Genomic DNA, 21,208 nt, shown 5'->3' on the forward strand with positions numbered 1-21,208 from the left:
TCAGCACACAATGTAGCAGCAATACTGAGCATCCTACTTTTACCCACTTAGCAGAGCTGATTTGTCTAAGATAACGCATGCTTATCTGGCCTTCAGGGAATAGTATTCTTCTTTTGAAGATGAAGAGCAACTAGGGCAAAATTACATAGAGCAGAAGAAAAGAAAAGAATGACCACTACATCACATGTGAAGGCACAGAGTAACACTCACATCTGGAAAGCATACAAGAGGCTTCACATGGCACTCATAAACTACCCACATCAAGAAATGAATTTTAACTGCCAGCTCCTCACTATAAATGTCATACGAATGATTCTGTTTTGTTCCTACATATTGTTGTATACATATTCTGCCTTCTTTGAGATTGTCCATACACACTAAGACCATGCTACTAGAAGTATGATGCACAGACCAGTGCCAGTCTAAAAATTGTTACTGATCTATAATGAGATAAGTACAGAAATTAAGAATGAGCACTTTGAAAAATTTATAATAATTTGATAAAATAACTTTATGTCTGTTGAATATATCCATAAAAAAATGGGGGACATATTTTATGTCTTTGTTGATGGGATTTTTTAATCTAGTCATTCATTCTTATTGCACTTTGGATTTTGGATTGTGACAGATTTTGGATTGTGACAGATTTTGGATTGTGACAGATTGGGGAAAACGAACTGGTCTTTCATCATAGACAGTTTGAAAAGCAATGCACTAAGACTTTCACATCCTTCATTTGTACATTATAAGCTAACATTTATTAAGCACTTAGATGCCAAGTACTGTGTGCTTTACACATATTACCTATTAAATCCTCACAGCAAGCTAAATCCTTATTACTGCCTTTTCCAGATGACAAAAATCAAGGCTCAGAGAGGTTATGCAACTTCCCAAAGTTCCAGACTAACTGATACAACTAACTTCTGTGGGGTCTTGGAAACCATATAAAGCAGGAAGAGAAAATGGTCATCTTTCTTAGAAATCATGGAAAAAGAAATTCTTCAGCAGTTTGGGCCTAGGCTCCAATGTAAGAGAGTAATCCAATCAACTTACCTCAAGTAAAGGTGGGGTAGATGGTCACAAGAATACATACATTTCACAAGGATCTAATGGCAGGAACAGAGTCACTGTCAGAACCCAAAGCTAACCGGCTGAGACATTTCTCTCGGAGACTGTGCAGTCATCGGATAACGTGTGCTTCTGCTTTGTTCTCTCTGCCAAGGGCATCCTCTACTTCAACTGCACGTGATAAAAGATGGGCCAGCCCAAGCATCCCCACACATTACTAGTTTAAAATGTCCCTCTGCCTCTCTCAGAAATTCAGATTTCCCTGAAGAGGCACACAAACCAGAAGTTACTGGCCAGCGAGCTCATGAATCAGTAGGTTCTGGTCAAGTACCCTGGGCAGGGTAGTCAAGTAACACAGAATCTGGGTGAATCCACCCACCATAGCTACAATCAGGACAGCTTCCCTAATAAGATGGTGTATGCTCTCTCTTGTATGTTGGGCTGCCAGAGGAGGCTAGATAGGAACAGAAGAAATCTACTGGAGAGCAGGTAGATGACAAGTCAGGTATCCCAAAAGACCTAATGAAGGGCCTTAAGATCACAAAGAAGACCCTTATTCTATATACTGTAATAGTACCTTACTGAAACCCATTATGTACAGATGTGATAAGACTGTGATATTCAGGCCACATTTGGAAGAATAGTACTAGGGGAAGTGGTCAAATAGAAGGGATTCATATTAGGGCTTTTCTATGCTAGCCTCTTTTATAAACAACATCTCATATGCTTGGGAGAGATATATTACCACCATTACACAGATAAGAAAACTTGTTCAGAGAGGCAAAGAAGTTTCCAAAAATTCAAGTTAAAAGGCAACAGAAATGATCTGACTTCAAGGCCCATATTCTACCATATAATATTAGCTGGTCTTTGAGAAGATAGTAATAGATCATAAGGACTGCGGAAAGATTTGGACTCAAGGTAGTTTTTTTTTAAATATAGTTTACTGAGATACATTCACATACCCTACAATCATCCACAGTGTACAATCAACTATTCGTAGTACCATCATATAGCTATGCCTTCATCACCAGAAAGAACTTTCGAACATTGTTCTTACTCCAAAAAATAAAAATAAAAATAAAAAAAAACACCCAAAGCATTCCATCCCACCTTATTTTTCATTTAGTCTTTGTCCCCATTTTTCTACTCATCTGTCCGTACACTGGACAAAGGGAGTGTGAACCACAAGGTTTTCAAATCACACAGTCACACCCTATAAGCCACATAGTTATGCAATTGTCTTCAAGAACCAAGGCTACTGGGCTGCAGTTTGACATTTCAAGTATTTCCTTCCAGCTATTCCAATACACTAAAAACTAAAATGGGATATCTATATAGCACATAAGAATGCCTGCCAGAGAGACCTGTCAACTCTATTTGAAATCTCTCAGCCACTGAAACTTTGTTTCATTTTGCTTTCCCCCTTTGGTCAAGAAGATTTTCTCAATCCCATGATGCCACATCCAGGCTCATCCCCAGGAGTCCTATCCCTTGTTGCCAGGGAGATTTACACCCCTGGGAGTCAAGCCCCACGTAGCAGGGAAAGCAGTGAGTTCACCTGCCACATGGGCTTAGAGAGAGAGAGGCCACATCTGAGCAACAAACAGGTTCTTGGGGGAGACTCTTAGGCACAATTGTAAGTAGTCTCAGCCTTTCCTTTGCAGCAACAAGCTTCACAAGATTGAGGGCTCATCCTATGAAACTGTCAGTCCTCAATGTTTGCGAGAATATCAGTAATAACCCAGGTGGGGAAGTCCAACATTTCCACATTTCAAGGGTTTGTTTTATTTTGACAGACCTGGGAGGCAGGGTAAGGCATTGAAAAAAAAGAATGGAACAGAAGGAAGAACAGAATTGCTCAGGAACAAACAAGATTTGGAAAATCCAGGTCCAGAATTAAATGGAGTCCAAATGGAGGCAAGTTCTTCAGGCTTCCAATTTAAAATCAAAGCTAAAAACAGCTGACAATTCTTCCAGAAAAGGATTAGAAAGATAACAGAACTAACAGGAAAACATATAGTTATATACACACAGCAGTTATATACCTTGCATTACTGATGAATCCTGTTGCAGTACAGTAAGTAGAGTGCTATATACCCAGTACGGAGATCTTAGATAACAAGGTTTGACACCTGGATCAATAGGACAAGGCCATTAAGTTCCAGATTCAGAGGGAAAAAAGCAGAAAGTCAAAGAAAGAAAGGACTTGAGAGGGAAGGGGAGGCCTTTCCACATTCAGAAGCACATTAGACACCTTCATAGGAAAAACTTTCAGTAGTCTTGGTGAGGCAGGAAGGAAACCTAAGAATGAAAAAACAGCCACAACCTACACTTTTTTTTTACAAGAGAAGGGGATGGAGAAACTTTCATGACAGATGACTGTCATTTAATCTGGAGACCAATAACTTTGATAAAGGAGATTTCTGTAGCTAAAATGAGTCAACAAATAAGTGAACATGGCAGCCTTTTCTTATCTTCTAAAAAAGGGAAAGCATGCACATAGGAAGGTAGTCACAAGGTTCTGAGATCACTGTTTGAATATTAGTAGTGTGTACATGCTAAGCGGATGTAACTAGTGGAGAATGAGCACTTCCACAAAAGGAAAGAAGCTACGATGCTCAGGCGAATGTCACTGGTAGCACTCCCCATCGCCTTCTGTCCAAAGAGTGGAAAACACAGGACAACATGCTGGCAACAGAGACCCAAAACGTTTGTTACACTAAACATATGGCATTCAAGGATTTAACAATTGGTTTCAAGGTTCATTGCATGTCATAAATGATTTTGTTAAATATGAATTTGAATTGTCTGTGCTGCAGGACAGTTGTGCAGGCATGATTATCCAGCAGTCAGTGAGTTTAAGCAGATCAGGTCAGTGCGGTTTTACTGTTTTTATTTAACATACAACGTCAATTAATTCTTAAAACTGTTAGCGGTAAGGTATTATCACCCCATTTTATAGCTGAGAAAACTGAGAAAAATATATGTTACACTGGTATCTTGAAGGTTTCAGAACATATCACCCACAAATATCAAGGTTTTATTGTACTGCTATTTCAGTGTTTATGCCTGATCCTTCCAATTAGACTAAATTTGAGAGTAGGAACTATATACTGACTTCTCCCTACAGTGCCTAATGCTGGACAATAAACATGGCAATATTCAAGAAAATTATCTTTGAACAAATGTAATTTCCTTCCATATAGTATTCCTTTCAAGTTTCAGAGGCCCAAGTTACAGGAGTTCTCCTTAAGAATGGAATGATAGTTTAAGCTTAAATTAGGAAACCTGAAGAACTTGCTTCTATGTCATTAAAATATATAAAATAACTATGTTCTATAGATTCAAAAATGTAAGTAAAGATACAGAAGATATAAAAGACCCAAAATGAACTTATAGAGATGAAAACTGTAATACCTGAGATGAAAAATATACTGGATGAAATTAACAGGAAATTAGACATTGCAGTAGAAAAGATAACTTCAAGATGCAATAGACAGTATCCGAAATGAAACACAGAAAACAAGAACATTTCAGCAGTTAGCTGTGGGACAACTTCAAGCAGCTTAATATATGTGTAATTGCAGCCCCCAAAAGGGGACACGTGAAAAATATTTGAAGAAATATGGCCAAACTACTTCAAATTTAATGAAATTTATAAACCTGCAGATCCAAGAATTTCAATGAACCCAAGTATAAGAAACACAGAAAATTACATAAATGTATAGCATAATCAAATTACTTAAAATCAGTGATAAAGAGAAAATCTTAAAAGCTTCCAGAGGAAAAGAGGCACATTATATATGGAGGAACAAAGATGAAGATAACAGATTTCTTGTTAGAAAGAATGCAAGTGAGGAAACAGTGGATCAATATCTTTAATGTACTGAAAAAAGTTCAACCTAGAATTCTACACCCAGTGAAAACACCTTTCAATATATCTTTCAAAACAAAGTCTAAATAATTGTTCAAAGATGCAAATTGTACAAAGATTTAAAAATACAAAAGCTAAAAGAATTCATCACCAGATTACCCATACCAAAAGAAAAGTTAAAGGAAGTCCTTCAGAAAATGAAAATGATTAACAGATACAAATATGGATCTACTCAAAGGAATGAAGAGTACTAGAAATGGTAATTACATGAGTAAACAAGTTTTCTCACTTAAATCTCTTTACATGTAAATAGTTTAAATACCCTGATTAAAAGGCAGAGACTGTCAAGCTGATAAAAAAAGCAGAGCTCAACAACAGGCTTCTAACAAAAAACACATTTTAAATATAAAGACACAAATTGGTTAAAAAGTAAAGAATGGGAAAAGATATGCCATACTAACACTAATCAAAAGAACCCAAAGTGGCTAAATTAATCTCAAAGTATATTTCAGAACATTTACTACTATGCAGTAAAGACAGTCATTTTTATAACGATAGAGGGATCAATTCATCCAGAAGATAAAGAAATCCTAAATGTTTATGCATCTAATAACAGAGCTTCAAAATCCATGAAATAAAATCTGACAAAACTATAAGAAAAAATATAAAAAGCCATAATTATAGTGAAATATTTCAATATCTTTTTCTCAGTAATTGACAGAACAAGTAGGTAGAATATCAACAAAGACATAAGCTTGAACAACACTATCAACAAACATGAACCAATTGACATTTATAGAAACACCACCAAACAGCAGCAGAATGCATGTTCTTTTCAAGTGCACACAAGACATCATATTCTGGACCATAAAACAACACTCAATAATTTTAAAAGGACTGAAATGGTAGAAAGTACATTTTCTGAACACAATGGAATTAAGTTAGAAATCAATAACAGAACAGAATATTCCCAACAGAGGGGGGAATATTTACACAGCCATAATAATGCAAATACCGAAGAATTATTCAATCAAAAACTGGCCCATAAATATACTGGCAGGAGAGGATGGTATATGATAGCAAACACTTTATAAAAGGAATTCAAAATGGGTCTAAAAGTAATAAATCAAAAAGGAGCAGTATATGTATATCAATCATAAATTTGGAGATGCATAAATTCAGAAGAAACAGCCAAAAGAATTTTAAGTGGATGATTCTGAGGAAAATTGAGGAAGTAAGGATGAATGGAGTAGGAGTCTACTGTATTTTGTTACAACATATGCATTTTGGTTTTTTAAATTAAGTGTTTGTAGAAGTTTGACAAAACAAATATTTGTAAAAGAGACTATGTTACCTCATCATTTGATTCCCAAAGAGGGAGGTATGAATATCCCCCTTTGACAAATGAAGAAACATATTTGAGGTTAAGTACCTTATCAAAAGTCAAAGCCACTAACCCTTCTTTGCTTTAAATATACAGCATTTATCATTGCATCATTTACACAGATGATTAAAGAAGGAAAACAAAAACATTAAAAATTATTTTCAGCTCTCATTTTTATTTCTGGGAATATTTTCAGATTGTTTCCTCCTCTACTGAAGACTAGATTACCTTGTCACACAGGACAAAAAGGAATATTCACACTTAACCTTCAGTTAATAATGGATTATTAAAAACAATATGAAAAAGGAAAAAATCCTTGGCAAATATGGAGAACAAACTTGTACTCAAAATACAAAACCCAGGACCAAACACTAACACAACTCTTCATTTTAAGCTAGTTTCCAAAAAAGTGAAAACCAATTCCTTGATAATGCTGTGAGAAACTAAATACTAGTGAATTTCAGAGATACTAGTTTAAAAAAATGCCTTCCCCTCCTCACAACCATGATCTGGGCACAAATGAATAAAAAGAATAGGTCACAATTTTAAACTACTGAGCAAAGGTACCTTGGCACTATAAAAGTGCACAAAGGAAGGAAAATACCCTACTTTTGTTTTTGTTTTGTTTTGTTTTGAAAAATCCAAACAATTACTTCTCTTCTAAGGTTGGTGCTCTTTTATGTTGTGCAGCAAAGATCTATAAGGGAGGGCTTCTGTAAATGTAGACTGGGTCTTTATTTTCTGTTTTAAAGGAGGGGCTACACAAAGGACAAAAATGCTAACTAACAAAGTTGAATATTCACCAAATACTAAGTCATGGTAAATATCTTATAAATCAAAAGCAAAATAGCCTCCATTGAGCCATACAGAACTCAAGTAGGAAATAAATGAAACCTGACCTTTACAATATATTTTGAAAAGGTTCCCTTGGTTGCAGTTAAAAAATAGAAATAAATAAATAAATAGAAGGCTTGTTGTATGCATCTAAGTTCCCTACCATTCTCTCACTCTGAATCGCCACCCTGAAATCCTGCATTTATTTCCACTTAAAATGCACAAAGGGGTCCCAAAAAGCCTTAAAATGGGGCCTCTAAACACAAAGTGCACCAGCCCTTTGAGATACCAATAACAGCTCTCTGATTTTAGTATGGAGTTTGTTCTGCAAATTTTGATTTATAAAGCATCTCCTAAGCAACTGGAGTCACCCCCAGAATTTTAAGAAGACTGGTAACCAGCAATGCCTCAGGTATCCAGGTGTCTGACAAACTCTTAAGAAAGAACTGTGCTTTTCACAGGCTCAGAATATTAATGCCAAAAAAAAAAAAAGTCAGCTGAAAACAAAGTCAGGTATTTTAAATGACAATATGTATATAAAGAGTTTATGCAAGACATCCATGTTTTATAAAGGTTATATGCTATATTACTGTTTGGTGCGTCCAAAAATAAGTGATTACCACTGATAACTCAAATAAGACTATTTCAATAATCTTCCAATGCAAAATGTCTCATTGTTCAGAATTACCTGCATCTACTTGCTTTTTTCCTAGATACCAAATATTGGGGGGGGGGGGAGGGGGGACTTGAGTAGCCAGCATTGTCATTACGTAAGTTCTTAAACTGCTACCTAAGAATCTTCACTGCAAGCTTTAAGTGGCATCATCCACTGCAGGTCAAAATGTACTACAGCCATAGCCAAAGAGAAGAGAAATGGATTTATTACTTTTAATTTTCCTAAATGAAGACCAATTTTGTCCTGAGGGAAGCATACAATGTTTTTTTGTTTTTTGTTTTTTTTTTTTTTAGGGTTCTCCTCCAATAGGGTGTTTGGTGTTTTAAGAAACTTGAGAAAAGAATTTAGTCTGGTTTGTGATCTTTTAGAAACCCAGGCTACATGACAGAGTGATACCATCAAAGAAAATATCCACTTTCAGAGAGTATGTAGCTTTAAGACATGAACCATTTTATCTTGACTTGAAAAAATGTCATAATAAAGACTTTTTTCAAATCCAGGGGAATTACATTAAGGAACTAATGATATAGAACATTTTTAGGACATTTTGGTGCTTCTTTGGTTTAACTGTTATAAGGAATAAAATCCCATATAAAATGCAAGCAGCTTCTAGCTCAGAAAAAATTTTAAGTTAAAAAAAACTGTAATCAATATATTTTATAGGATACATACATACAGTTGACAAATGTACCAACTCTACTGAATAATGTTTATTAAATAACTTTGTAAAACAATCAGCAAATGAATTAACAATAAGCAGAAAAGAGCATATAACCCCCTAAAGCAGTAACCGCAAATAAGTGTTGCTGTCACTGTAATAGATTTCTTTCTAGTCTTCAAGATTACTATCATAGCACAGTCATAGAGCAAGGAAAAAGGAAACTGAGGTTGAAATAAACTAATAAAAAGTGAATAAAGACAAACCAATTTACCCCCATCACCTCAATGTACTTTGAAACTCGTGAATTCAGTAGACATTTGGAATATGCACTAGTGTGTTTGAACAGGAGAGCTCTAAGAATCCTTCTAGTTCAATATTCTATGATCTCCACTTCCTAAAAGTATCACCTGAAAATGAGACTCAAAACATTTCTAGACTTCCTAAAAAGTAACAACAAAAAAAAAAACGCACTGAGTAATTGTACGGGCATAGGAGAAATGAACAATCCAGTTTTCAGTTGTCAGTAGAAGCCTAGAACCTGTGTTAAAAGTTGTTTCCGACAATTTGTGCTTCAAGCATGAAGATTAACAACTACTAGATCCTAAACCATAAGAGTTAAAGAAAACACCACTGCCATTTTATACAATGGTGGCAAATTCAGTGATTCCTGAAGATATTGAATATTTTCAAACAAAATTATATGTCCTGGTCAATTAACTCAAGTAACAGGTTAGAACGATGTTAAGGAGAAGACAGCAGCAGATTTAAGCCTTAATTACCTTAATGCAGAAAACTGCTTTAAAACACACACACACACACACACACACACACACACACACACACAACTTGTACTGCAAGTCTGAACTATATGTTCTTCAGTTTACATACCACCAGATGAAGCATGAGGTGATCTAACACCCCCCACTCCCCATCTCTACCTCTAGAAAAAACAACACATATTCCCTATTGAACTTGAAGTACTATCAACTTGGGTATTCAGAAAAGGAATATGGGGCATTTAATAATAATATTATAATGACTATTTCTTCAAACCATCAATAGGGCTTCCAAGACTTTCATAGCACAGCATTGGAAATGTTTATGTTTAGTATAATTTAGTTCAATTAACCCAGCATCCTCTAAACCAGAGCTCGTTTTTCAAGAAATATTTTTTTCAATAGGGTATCCTTACACAATTTTTTATTGAACTATTACAGAGAAAAATATTCCCCTTATTCTCTATTGTTCTCACAGGTTAATAAATGCTAAAATGTGGACTAAACCCACTACCAAATCTTTATATGTGTTAACTTTCCTCTTGATGTCTTTATTTCAAGGCTTTTGACAGAGAACTATTTTTTTCTTCAAACTAAGTCCTGTGGAAAACAGAAAAAACACAAGCAACTTCCTGCTTCCTTGTGCCAACATGTCAGGATCTCCCTACAGAGCAAATTAGTAAATTGTTATCCTAAAAAGATCTACTGGAAAACATCTGTATTTAAATGCTTGATGAAAGTGAAGCTGAACTTCCAACTAGTCTTAAGTCATTGATGGCTCCAAAGTTTATCATCTGAAAATAAAATAATATCCACACAAGATGGCAAAACCTTACATTCTTCCTCATAACAATTTTCAGACTTTTGGAGATATTGATTTACATTTGTTCCTCACAACAACTTCCTGAGGTTGGTGATTTTATATTCTCCACTTTACAGACAAGGAAATTAAGACTCAAATGGATTAATTTCTCAGGAGTAAATAAATTTTAAAGTGAAGAACTGAGATTTGCTCTTAGGTGTTTAGACTGTTATTCTCCCATTATTCAGTGTTACTAGGAGTGAAGAGACACTTAGATGGGACTGAACTGCCCTGTGAGGATGTAGCAGTAGTGCTACTTTGCATTCATGGGTAGGTTAGGTGTATACACTTTTCTTGTTCTTTCTTCTTTTAGTTCAATTGCAGTTGGTCTTTAGATCTTGAGGGAAAATCTGACGAATAGTGCTGGAAGCCACACAGAGTAATTTGGGGAAAGGTGTGTGTATGTGGTGGTGGGCGTGTTTTGGTCTAATGCATTTTCTACTTTGGTGGTGAGCTCTTCATTTCTTAACATCTTTTTTTGTTCTTGTTCACATAACTTTTAGCTCATTAACCTTGGTCTCTGCATTGCATATTTAAGCACCATTTCTAATTTAGTCTCCTGTGTTTAGCTTCGCAAAAGGTTTTTTAAAAAAAAATGCTTGGAAGTGTGATTTAATTGCAGGGCTGTTTTTGCATTGTTAGTGTGAAGGCAAAGATGAATTACGTATTTAGACAGTGCAACCTATGGGTTTCATTTGTTAAACCTGCTTGTTGGTACTCCCATTCTTTCATACATGTGTGCATAATAGTGTTGAAGAAAGTCTTCTGTTTTGTTGTATCCATATTTAGCAATCTGGTTGAGTTATAGAAAAGCCTGTCCTCTGCCTTGGGCTGTATTTGCTCATTTGGAAACCTTGCACAGTTATAGAGACACTAGTGATTTGTTCCCTAGCCTCCCTGTGGATTTTGTTCCATATTACAATCTAATTCCACCTCCCTATCCCAAACTCCTGAGCCATTAATTTGTACATTTCAATGCAGTTTGTTTCATTGTGTGTTTTGTAATCCAAACTGAATGTAGCAAGCTTTGTGCTTTAGGGACCTGGCTTTGCCTTGCCAATTAGAACAAAGTGGTTAGTGAAAAAGAGCATGTTTTAAATAAAACATGGCACCTCTGAGTGAGACTACACTCATTTGGGAACAAAAGGGATGGCTTTACTCTTTCACTTACAAAGACTAGCCATTACTAAAGAGCAGCATTGATTTTGGGGGGAAAAGAGGGTAAAGGCATTTGTTTACCTCCATAAAATACAGTTCTGTAAAATTTCCTCATGTGATTAAATAAATTTATAAGTTTTTCATTTCCAGTCTATTATTTCCTTCATGATCATTTGAGGCATGTGTGAACAAAACTTCTCTTAAATTCTTGGGTGTTTAACCAATGGCTGCTACTGTTACTAAATTTTGAACTATTCATGTTTAGGAAGGTGAAGGTATACAAATCCAACAGCTTTGTTAGCCTCTTTTTATTTGTTTTAAATGTAGCTATATATACCAATAAGATTAGGTACATTATAAAAATTAACAAAAATGTTTAAAGGATGATAAAAAGAAAAATAAGTAGAAATTCTAACATTTTCTGTCCATGCCCCAATGTATGATCTTATGTACCCTCAGGAGACCACAGCTTTAGATCAACATGTGGGCAGAAATAAAGCCAAGTGATAGAGCCAAACTATTTAAAGGACTTACTGAATATTAAATTTCTTCCACATCACTTATAATACTCTGACACATGGTGGCAATTTTCTACTAAAAGCCTAAAAGAAGATGCGTTTTTGCTACTTACAGCACTTGAGCATTTTGTTTCACATTAAAAATGCAGGAATTATTTTTCACAATTTCCATAACAACATCATCTTCAACATGTTGTTCCATTTATCTTGACTAGCATAATAATTAACCACACTATTTAAGGATGCTTATTAGTAAGAAAGCAAACTGCTATAAATTAATAGGTCAGAAGAGGCTGCCAGAGTCCAGCACTGCTAATCAGTTAAGAATCTGCTGTCCTGGTCTTGATTTCATTTGAAAGCAAGCAGGCTACATCACAAAGAATAGGGTTTCTAACACAAAAACAGTGGGGGAGAGAGGGAGAGAGAGAGACAGCGCAAGAGAGCGAGAGAGGGAGTGTGCACACAAGCAGTTGTGGTATTAAAAAAAGTCATTGAAACAATATACAGGTCCATCAACAGCGAAATGGATAAACTGGAATATATTATAATGAGGATGGCCATATAATTTATCAACCAAACTGAGACTGTGAGGAGTACAAAGAGACACTATTACACATCCGTTCATAATAAAAAGGATAAATACATGGATAAGTAGGTTAACGGTTGTCTCTGAAGCAGGAAGAGGATGACTGGGGTAAAAGAGAACTCAACCTGTGAGATTCTAATTCCCTTTTTAATTTTATAAAGCAAAAAAAGAGGAAGGGGAGGGCAAACATTAACATTTTTACTTCTGTGTGGGCATGTAGATGTTTTTGATATTACTCTTTGTAATATTCTGAATTTCAGATATCCTCCAACAGACACAAGATGGCTAAAGAGAGAGTCCAATGAACTGAACTGTACCCTTCTTAACAAATACATGGCCAATGTGTGTATTATACTTGAGAAATCTTTCTTGGGTTTTTAGCTTTAAAGAAATCAAAGAATATACAACAGTAAACAAGTTAAAGTCAACAGCACTACAAAGGCAGGAATTTACCCTATTCAGACACATCCTTATAAGAGCATCAGCTGCCTTTCATTTGGGAAAAGGTGATTTGAAAAATGAAAGTCTGACAAGCTTACAAATTCTACTAGCCTACCAAAACCTCACCATGCTAAAATGACTTATTGGCATGAGTATTTTGTTTTACACTATTGTACTGATGGGTACAGGGTGCCCAAAATGAAACATACATAAAAGTTTTACATTTTTCAGATTCACTGTTTCTCCTACTGCAGATCCTCATTTTCAGCTATAACATACAAATCTTTCCTTTCAAAAGTGACTGGTATCAGGCCACTTCTACTCTAACATTCTAAGAGGGAATGGAAGCAGAAAAGAGATGAGAGTATAACTGTAAGAGTTGCAGGTTCATGAAAAAACAGTTTTATTTTACTCGCTATAAAATGGGAATTTTTTACCCTGTTCTAGAAATTACCTAGAAACTCAAGTTACTTAAAAGAAAAGTGCTGGCATTTTGGTTTGCCTACCATTTTACCCTATGCTTGGCATTACTGAAGCACTTACTTTGGATGTCAATATTTATGCTGCAAGCTATAGCCAGCTTTACTTTGCTCATTCCAGAAAGAAACTAATCACTATTGGAGTCTTCCAAACATAAATAAAATGCACTTTACTTTTTAAAAATTTGTAATTTTTACAATTACACTAATAATACATAAATCTGAAAACACAGATAAAACTAAAATTAATTAAAATGCCCCCATAACACCCCTAACAGGGGACTGCCAAAATTAGGTTTTCCATGTTTCTTCTTCCAGCTTTCTCCCGTGCAACTGTATACATATAAATTATGTTTAATCTAATTTAAAATTTGATATTACACATACTGCTCTATAGCCTTTTCTCAGTCAGCATTTAATACATGTCCTTATATTTAAAGTAGAAAAAAGATCCCAAACAAACTAATGGTATGTTAAAGAGTATAAATTATGGACTGTTAGTTCATAATCACTTAAGATTTAGACAGAAAATTTGACAGCAAATAAACAAACTTGGCAATTTTCAGATCGGGCTACAAATTATACACGCAGCTATGGGGAAAATGGAACTCTAATACTGTCTATCTTAATCCTTAAGCCTTCCCTAAAGTCCATTTTGAATGTAAAACAATAATTGCACAGTAATATGCAATAATAAAAGCAAAAATGAAATTACTATATAGAATTAATAGTTTTTGCCCAGCTGACAAGGGCTAGTAGCACAGACATATTAATTATAACCTAATATTTTCTCCAAAGTGAAATATCAGAGCCCAGTATCTAAAACTGATCATTTCAACAGATACCCGAAAACAGACTTCTACAAAAATAAACACATGGCTGGCTCTAGAGTCATACTAGGATATGCTTTTATATGACATATTATTTTCTTTATTGACAGCAATACTCTTCGTCAATTACAGGGCACACTAATTATGAAACAAAGATAAGCTTGCCTAACATTCTTCCCACTGAGAAAAATATATATTGATAGTTATATAATTGATTATTTATATATTTGAATTTATATATGAATTTAAATACATTTAACTGTATTTGAAAGTTACATTAAAACTAATTTCAGGAAATAGAATTAACTTTACCATTAGCTTATAACTTGAGAGGTTTTACTTGAATTTTTAATTAATCTTCAACTGACAAGAGACCCCTTTACACTTTAGTTTTTCTAGCCTTGTCTCTTTCTGAAATCAACACAGCAACAAATTAAAAGTATTCTGTTTTAAAGGAACTATTCTGTAAGGGGGGGAGGCTTCATGTACTGTAAATAATCATCTCTCCCCATGTGTCCAATTTTATGTGACTTGTGGAATATCAAATTTCTTAAAAGTCTTCTTAAATGGAACAATATGCTCAAATCATGAAATTGCATACTTAGGTTTCTCAAAGAAGTATTTTTGTCTAAGTCTATAAATGGTGGATATATTATTATCACATTTTTTTAAAAAGACATTACTGTTAAAAATTAAGTACATACAGGTAGTCCAAAGGACCAACTAGTTCTTTGTACTCTGAGCAATACTAGGTTTATCTTCTGATAAGCATAAGCTATCATTACTACTCAGAGACTATTTCACCACTTGGGACAAAGCTGCACACTTTTATACTCTTATCAAGTATAAAAGTGGTCAATGGATTAAAGCAGCTTCTCAGTCACAACATCATTTGTGGAAGATGATGCCACAATGCTGGAGTTTACCTTAGTCAATTCTTTAAAAATTTATTTTGCCTTTCCCACTTGCAAACATCCTATTTGAAGTTTCTGTCTGTCATCCACACTTCTTATTTAGGAGGGTAGCAAAACTATTTTGTGAAGAGCATGCTCTAATGACAACTGGGCTTCAATATGGTAGTACAGGAGGTCTTTGCTAATTAGGCACTTACTGTCTCTAAACATCAAACATTAGTTAATATCTGAGGAAGAACAACTCACAAATTCATGACTTGAATTTATACTTAAACAGAAAACAATACCATAAGCACTATCCTTTCTACCTTTGTAAGAGGCAAGACTACATGGTGGATGCTATGCTTGACCATTCATGTAAATTTTTTTTAACACAGCAATAGGAAATTCAGTTTTGTTCATGATTTCACGTAGAAAATCATGTAATTTAAATTAGTCAAGACCTAGCTACCCCTTGCCTTAAAACAAAAAGGAAATATTCTCTATTTTACAAAGAAAATGAGATCCCAAGTAATTCACTGACTTTCCAAAGTTACACTTCTGCAATAACGCAGTGGTTTTCAAACATTTTAACTAACATTCCACAGTAATAAATATTTACATCACAAATTACTACACCTTATTTATATATATGTGTATATATACATACATATACATATCTATATGTATATATTTTGTATATATGTATATATTTTATATATATATAAAACTCAAAGTTTTCAAAAACATTACCAACTCTTACTTTTTGCAATGCACAGTTATTTTTTCTATTCCACTCAGTTTTTTAAATGTTGATTATGACCCTTTAAATTAATTTCTCTACCCATTAATGAGTCACAACACCCCAGTTTGAAAAACTGCATTCAAAGGCAGACTTTCAACCAATTATCAATATTTATTCATCATATCAGAACTATAAACACCATGCCATGAAATTTTGTTGTTTTCTACTACAGGTATTTACTGACTCTTTTAGTAAAGTCATACACAAAACAATATAAAAATGGTTAATGACACTACTTCAACCCTACAGACTTCAGAGGGGGCACCCTGATTCAGACTTGTAGCCTCCAGAACTGTGAGACAATAAATTTCGATCATTTAAAAAAAAAAAAAAAAAAAAAAGGTTAATGAAAGAAAAGAATACTATGACAAACAGAATATTATCAAGAAGATAAAAAAAAGTTAAAAGTAGGCCAAAAGAAACCCTCAGACTAACTTTAGGAATCAGAAAGATCTGTGTGCATGCTCAATTGATATGTACAAGGGTGCTTTAAATGCCAGGCTTTTCAACAGTTTAGGCATTCTTTCCATAAATTCATATAAACTAAAAATGTGTTAAGCAAATCCTTTCTCTAGTAATAATACAAAAATAAGTAACAGTCTCAACAGGGAGGAATAAAATATCAACTCAACAGTAGAGGGATCCTTACCCAAACTGCACGTTTCTGGTTTCTGCTCAAAGAATAATTTTAGTCATGAGAGAAATACCCCTAAATTTCCAGACAAATGTATAGAATTTTGATTTGAGAAAAAAAAAAAAAAACAGAGCATGTGAAAGGGGGATCAATAGGGAAGATTAGGAAATACATACTTACAGAAATGGAGAAAAAAATAGTACGGTAAAATTAATTCTTGCATAGGCGGAGACTAAATACTACACATTTGTAAAGAAAATTTCAAACAGTCCTAAGTGATTTTAGCATTTAAAGGTAAGAGGTCAAATCAGAGGTCTTCCATGATAAGAGAGTTATTAAAAATAATAATAATAAATACCCTGTTTCAGAGAGAGGGATTTTAGTTTAACTAGAGCCTGCCTTTAGGAATAGCAAATCCAGCCAGGGTTGGACACATTCCTGCATGCATATAAATGGCCAAAACAGACAATTCTTATTCTAACAATATAGAGGGACACTGTATTTGGCATATAATTTACTAGCAACTAACATTTCAATGTTTTTTCCAGTAACTTGCCATGAACTAATTTTTCTACTTATTCCCTTCCTTTGACCTCAAAAAAACCAGGAATCTTTTATAAAGAGGAGGAAAATATCTGAAGTGACAGTGGCTTTAGAAGAGCTTGTGATCTCCATTTAGCAGAACATTTCATCAGAGGCAAACCAGCTAACAAAGTTAACCTTAAACGAGCACTCACAGCACTAACTCTGTACCCTACTATCTCAACAAGGCTTTAAAAACCTTCTTCTCATTTTATTCAATTTAACCTAAATAAGCTACAACAAACTCACTTGTTTACAACAGATTTATTTCCAAAGGGAATCTTTTAAAAAATTTCTTTAACCTAACAGTACACACTCTTCTAAAAGTAATTTTCCTTCTTGTATATTGAATATTTTGCAATATGCTTTAAAAGAGCATTTAAAATCACAATAGCTGTGGCCAAAGTAACTTTCATGTGGTCTGGCATATCTCAGTTCTGCAATAATGCATTTTCTATACTCTCTCTACCTTAATAAGGGGACAAAATCCACAAATAGATCTTTAATGTTCAATGATGCTCTTTTTTCCTTCAAATTATTACTAGAAGAACATAAAATGTCGCTTCAGCAAGCATGGGTGATACTAGTCATTTTACACAATTGCTGGAGGGAAAATTAGGTATCTAGCAACGCTGGAGGGAAAATTAGGTATCTAGATGTAAAGATTAAAAGGAAAGAAGGAGAGTATTTTCTTTATAAACTCAAAAAATTCCCTTAATATTTTTCAAAGCATAAATGGCAAAGCTGTATAAAGAGTAAATGCTTTAAAAAAAAAAAAAATGGACATAGATTGCCAAAGAGAAAATAAATAATTACAACCATGTAAAGTAAAACTTTAACAAATCCAAAGAAGCACAGAGACCATGGCTGAACTTTGGCTTCACTGGTAATTCTGAAAACTTTATATCCATTTAGAAACGAGACACTTCTTTATGAGAATTTGATGTGAGCCACCTTACTCAAAGATGTCTGGCCTTCTTCCAAAGCCATTTTTTATTGAACAACGAGGCTCTCTACATGGAGAAAGACATACACAATCTAACATATAAATATTGTCTCGCAGCCCCTTTTATCTCTATTATAAAGTTAAACTCTCATCAGTGAGGAAGCATTTCTTCATATCTATAACTGTAAATATGCAGAGTAAAAAAAGCAAAACTCATTCTTTTAGCATAGCAAAAATGTGTTAACAGTTGAATCAAAACCAAATTTATCCTTTTTTTTTTTTCTTTTAAAAATCTATTTGGAATTGTAACAAATATACCATACTAATGCTAGGTGATAATAATAGGGTGATACATGGAACACTGTATTTTATTTATTTTATGCATGTCTTTTCTGTAAACCTACAACTTCTCTAATAAAAAAAACAATTATAAATAAATACCCATTTGACAAATACCAAATTTTTAAAAGATACAAATTGCCAGCTTCCCCAACCCTTTCAATTCCTTCCCACCCATTCCGTAATTCAGGCATAAATGTAAAGTTCTACAACTTAAACTTTGATTATTTCCTTGCCCAAATAACATAATCAGTAGATTAAAATGAAGTAACAAAAAAGAAAGTTAAAAATATCCTAATGGGTAAAGTCTTAGCTTTTTAAGGAAGATCACTACATATAAAGTTTTAAAAATAACTGAAGGTTTCCACTTCACGAAGGAGTAATTTAAGGAGACAACCAATCAGCATTTTGGGGCTAGAAAGTACAAACATGGAGCCAAAATCCTTCATTTTACAAATGATAAATCTAAGATCCAAAGGAATTAAGTGATTTGACATGATTTCCAATGAGGAATTGGATTAGAAAGGCTAAGTCATCATGATTCTCTTCCTGACTCCACCATGAAAATATTCTTTCTCTTGTATTCTCATTGGTAAAAGCAACACTCACCATTAATCATTCAAATCAGGATCAGATATGTATATATATTACTCTACTAAAACAAGAGTTTTTTACAATTCCAGAGCACACCAACAACTGAAATTGAGGAAAGTGTGTTTAGTGCAAGTACACGAGACTACATTTCACGGTTTGAAGACTGTTTCAATAATCCCAAGCAAATATATGGATCCCCTTAGTGAGGAAAAAACTGCTTTCACACTTAAGCTAAGAAAATGAAACCCCATGCATAAACCCAAAGGAGGGCCAAATGATTCTGATAGTCTAAAAAGATAACCAAAAGAGGAAAAATAAAAATAAAAAAAGAAATAACCCTTTTTCTGCACTTACCAGCAAAGCATTTCGAACAGAGATTCATAGTCTTGCTGGACCTGGGGCAAAAAAAAAAAAAGAAACAAAAAGAAAAAAGAAAGAAAGAAGAGCTAAAAATTCAGTATTCACTCTAATCAAAACATAAGATATGTGAAATATAGGCAAAGACTTTCTTGGCCAGGCAACTAAACTAAACTAATGAACTAATGACAAGTCACTAGCCAGGTGTAACCCCCACCCCCAATAAAACAAAAACAAATAAAACACTTTTTTTTTTTTAATCCGTGTGTTAGCTAATACTTTCTTTATGGTGATGAGCAGCTTATTTAGCAACAAGTTCAAAGCAGTTACCTACAAATATTGTAATATGCCCAGAAGATGACACAGGAATCAATTTAACCCACATGATTACCACATTCTCTCTGCTCACTTGAGAATACACACCACAGTTATTACTATAAATGACAAAAAATTTTTCTCTAAATGGGGTAAAAACCTTCTCCTGGTATATACATTCATCTTTATAACATTACTTGAACTTATCTTTTCTTCTTTCTCCTCACATTTTATGACTTCAAATCATTTTTCATGTCCTTTCATCTGTTAATAACAACTACAATTCACTGAATACTAACTTGGATGGACACTTAACATTTATTATCTTATTAATCTCTCCAAAATCCCTGAAATGGCTAAAACCACATTGCTTTGTTTCTAAGATGCACTTTTTTAAAAATCACATCAACACTTCTGTAACCAGGAAATCTTACAATTGGCTACAAATGATGAATACTTTGATGAGGAAAAGCCTCATCATTCCAAGCAGCCTTAGAAATTAAGGACATACACTTTCAACCCCGTTTGATAGGTGAGCAGCTTGCCCCAGGTCTGCTAGGTAATCTGAGAGGAAGTATCTGGCGTCCAGTCTGTCTGAGATAACTCCAAAGGCCATTCTGCCACCTTTTGTTCACAACACAGCACCTGATACCACACAACAGCCCAGGTACAACATGGCAGGCAATCAATAACGACTTGTTTAAGTGAATCTCACTGCTGTCTGCCTTCCCGATCCTCTCCCAAGTGAACTCTTTCTTAGAGATCTTTCTTCCAAAAATCTCCTAGAATACTTCTTGTTGGGCAAATTGACCTATTTACAGCCTCATACCCTGAGCAACTATCCTCCCAGTATCTGAGCCTTTGTCCACTGCTGCTGTTACATATGGAATAGGCCAAACTTTCTTCTGCCCTCCTTACTAAATCTCACAAAATAAGCCTCTCTCAGGAAATATTCCCTGATGACTATCACTGTTTTCCAATGTATTAGAATCCAAGACCTAGTGGTTAGTAATTGTTACAGGGTGACAAGATGAGAATTGGAAGAGTCATTATTTCCCTTTCCCTAAAGAGATGTCCCATCAACAAGTGGATCTTCCTACAGGACTCTATGTTTAAAATGAACTTGCCACAGGTAATCAGGAAGCTTAAGTATCAATAAATGGATAAAAATGAATGAATAAACAGATGAAGAGATGTATAACAGTGGCATCTAATGCTCATGAAATGCCTACTATGTGGTTGGCATAAACACTAGATGTTTTCATCCCCATTTACCAATGAGGAAACAGAAGCTCCGAGAGGGTATGTAATTTGCCGAAGGTAAAAAAACTAGTGAGTGGACGAACCTGGTTTAATTAACTCCAAATTCTGTGTCTTTCCACTATGCCAAGCAATACAGAAGCTGAGAGGAATACACAAACCCTGAGTCAGCACTCTGGTAGTTAGGGAGAATGTTCCCAAAACCAAAGATGTAATGAAGATTAGGGAAGATTCTTTTATCTGTGGTAATCAAGTCAGCTCCCTGAAAAAAGAAACCCTCTATCTGGAGGGAGCACAATCCCCATCATCCCCTCCAAAACATATACACATATA

The 21,208-nt window shown here is 34.5% G+C and overlaps 1 protein-coding gene across 5 annotated transcripts in view; it reads right to left on the bottom strand.

The window, feature by feature from the left end:
* The window catches only part of ZFAND3 (zinc finger AN1-type containing 3), a 448,733-nt gene that overhangs the window by 262,724 nt on the left and 164,801 nt on the right, over positions 1 to 21,208 (bottom strand). For all 5 annotated transcript variants that reach the window (XM_037843177.1, XM_037843176.1, XM_037843175.1 and 2 more), the window contains exon 2: positions 19,298 to 19,338. In XM_037843177.1, coding sequence (XP_037699105.1) covers positions 19,298 to 19,338 — 41 coding nt within the window. The remainder of the gene's footprint in view (positions 1 to 19,297; positions 19,339 to 21,208) is intronic.

The sequence above is a fragment of the Choloepus didactylus genome, chromosome 7 (assembly GCF_015220235.1).
Source record: "Choloepus didactylus isolate mChoDid1 chromosome 7, mChoDid1.pri, whole genome shotgun sequence".
In the NCBI taxonomy this organism is placed as follows: Eukaryota; Metazoa; Chordata; class Mammalia; order Pilosa; family Megalonychidae; genus Choloepus; species Choloepus didactylus.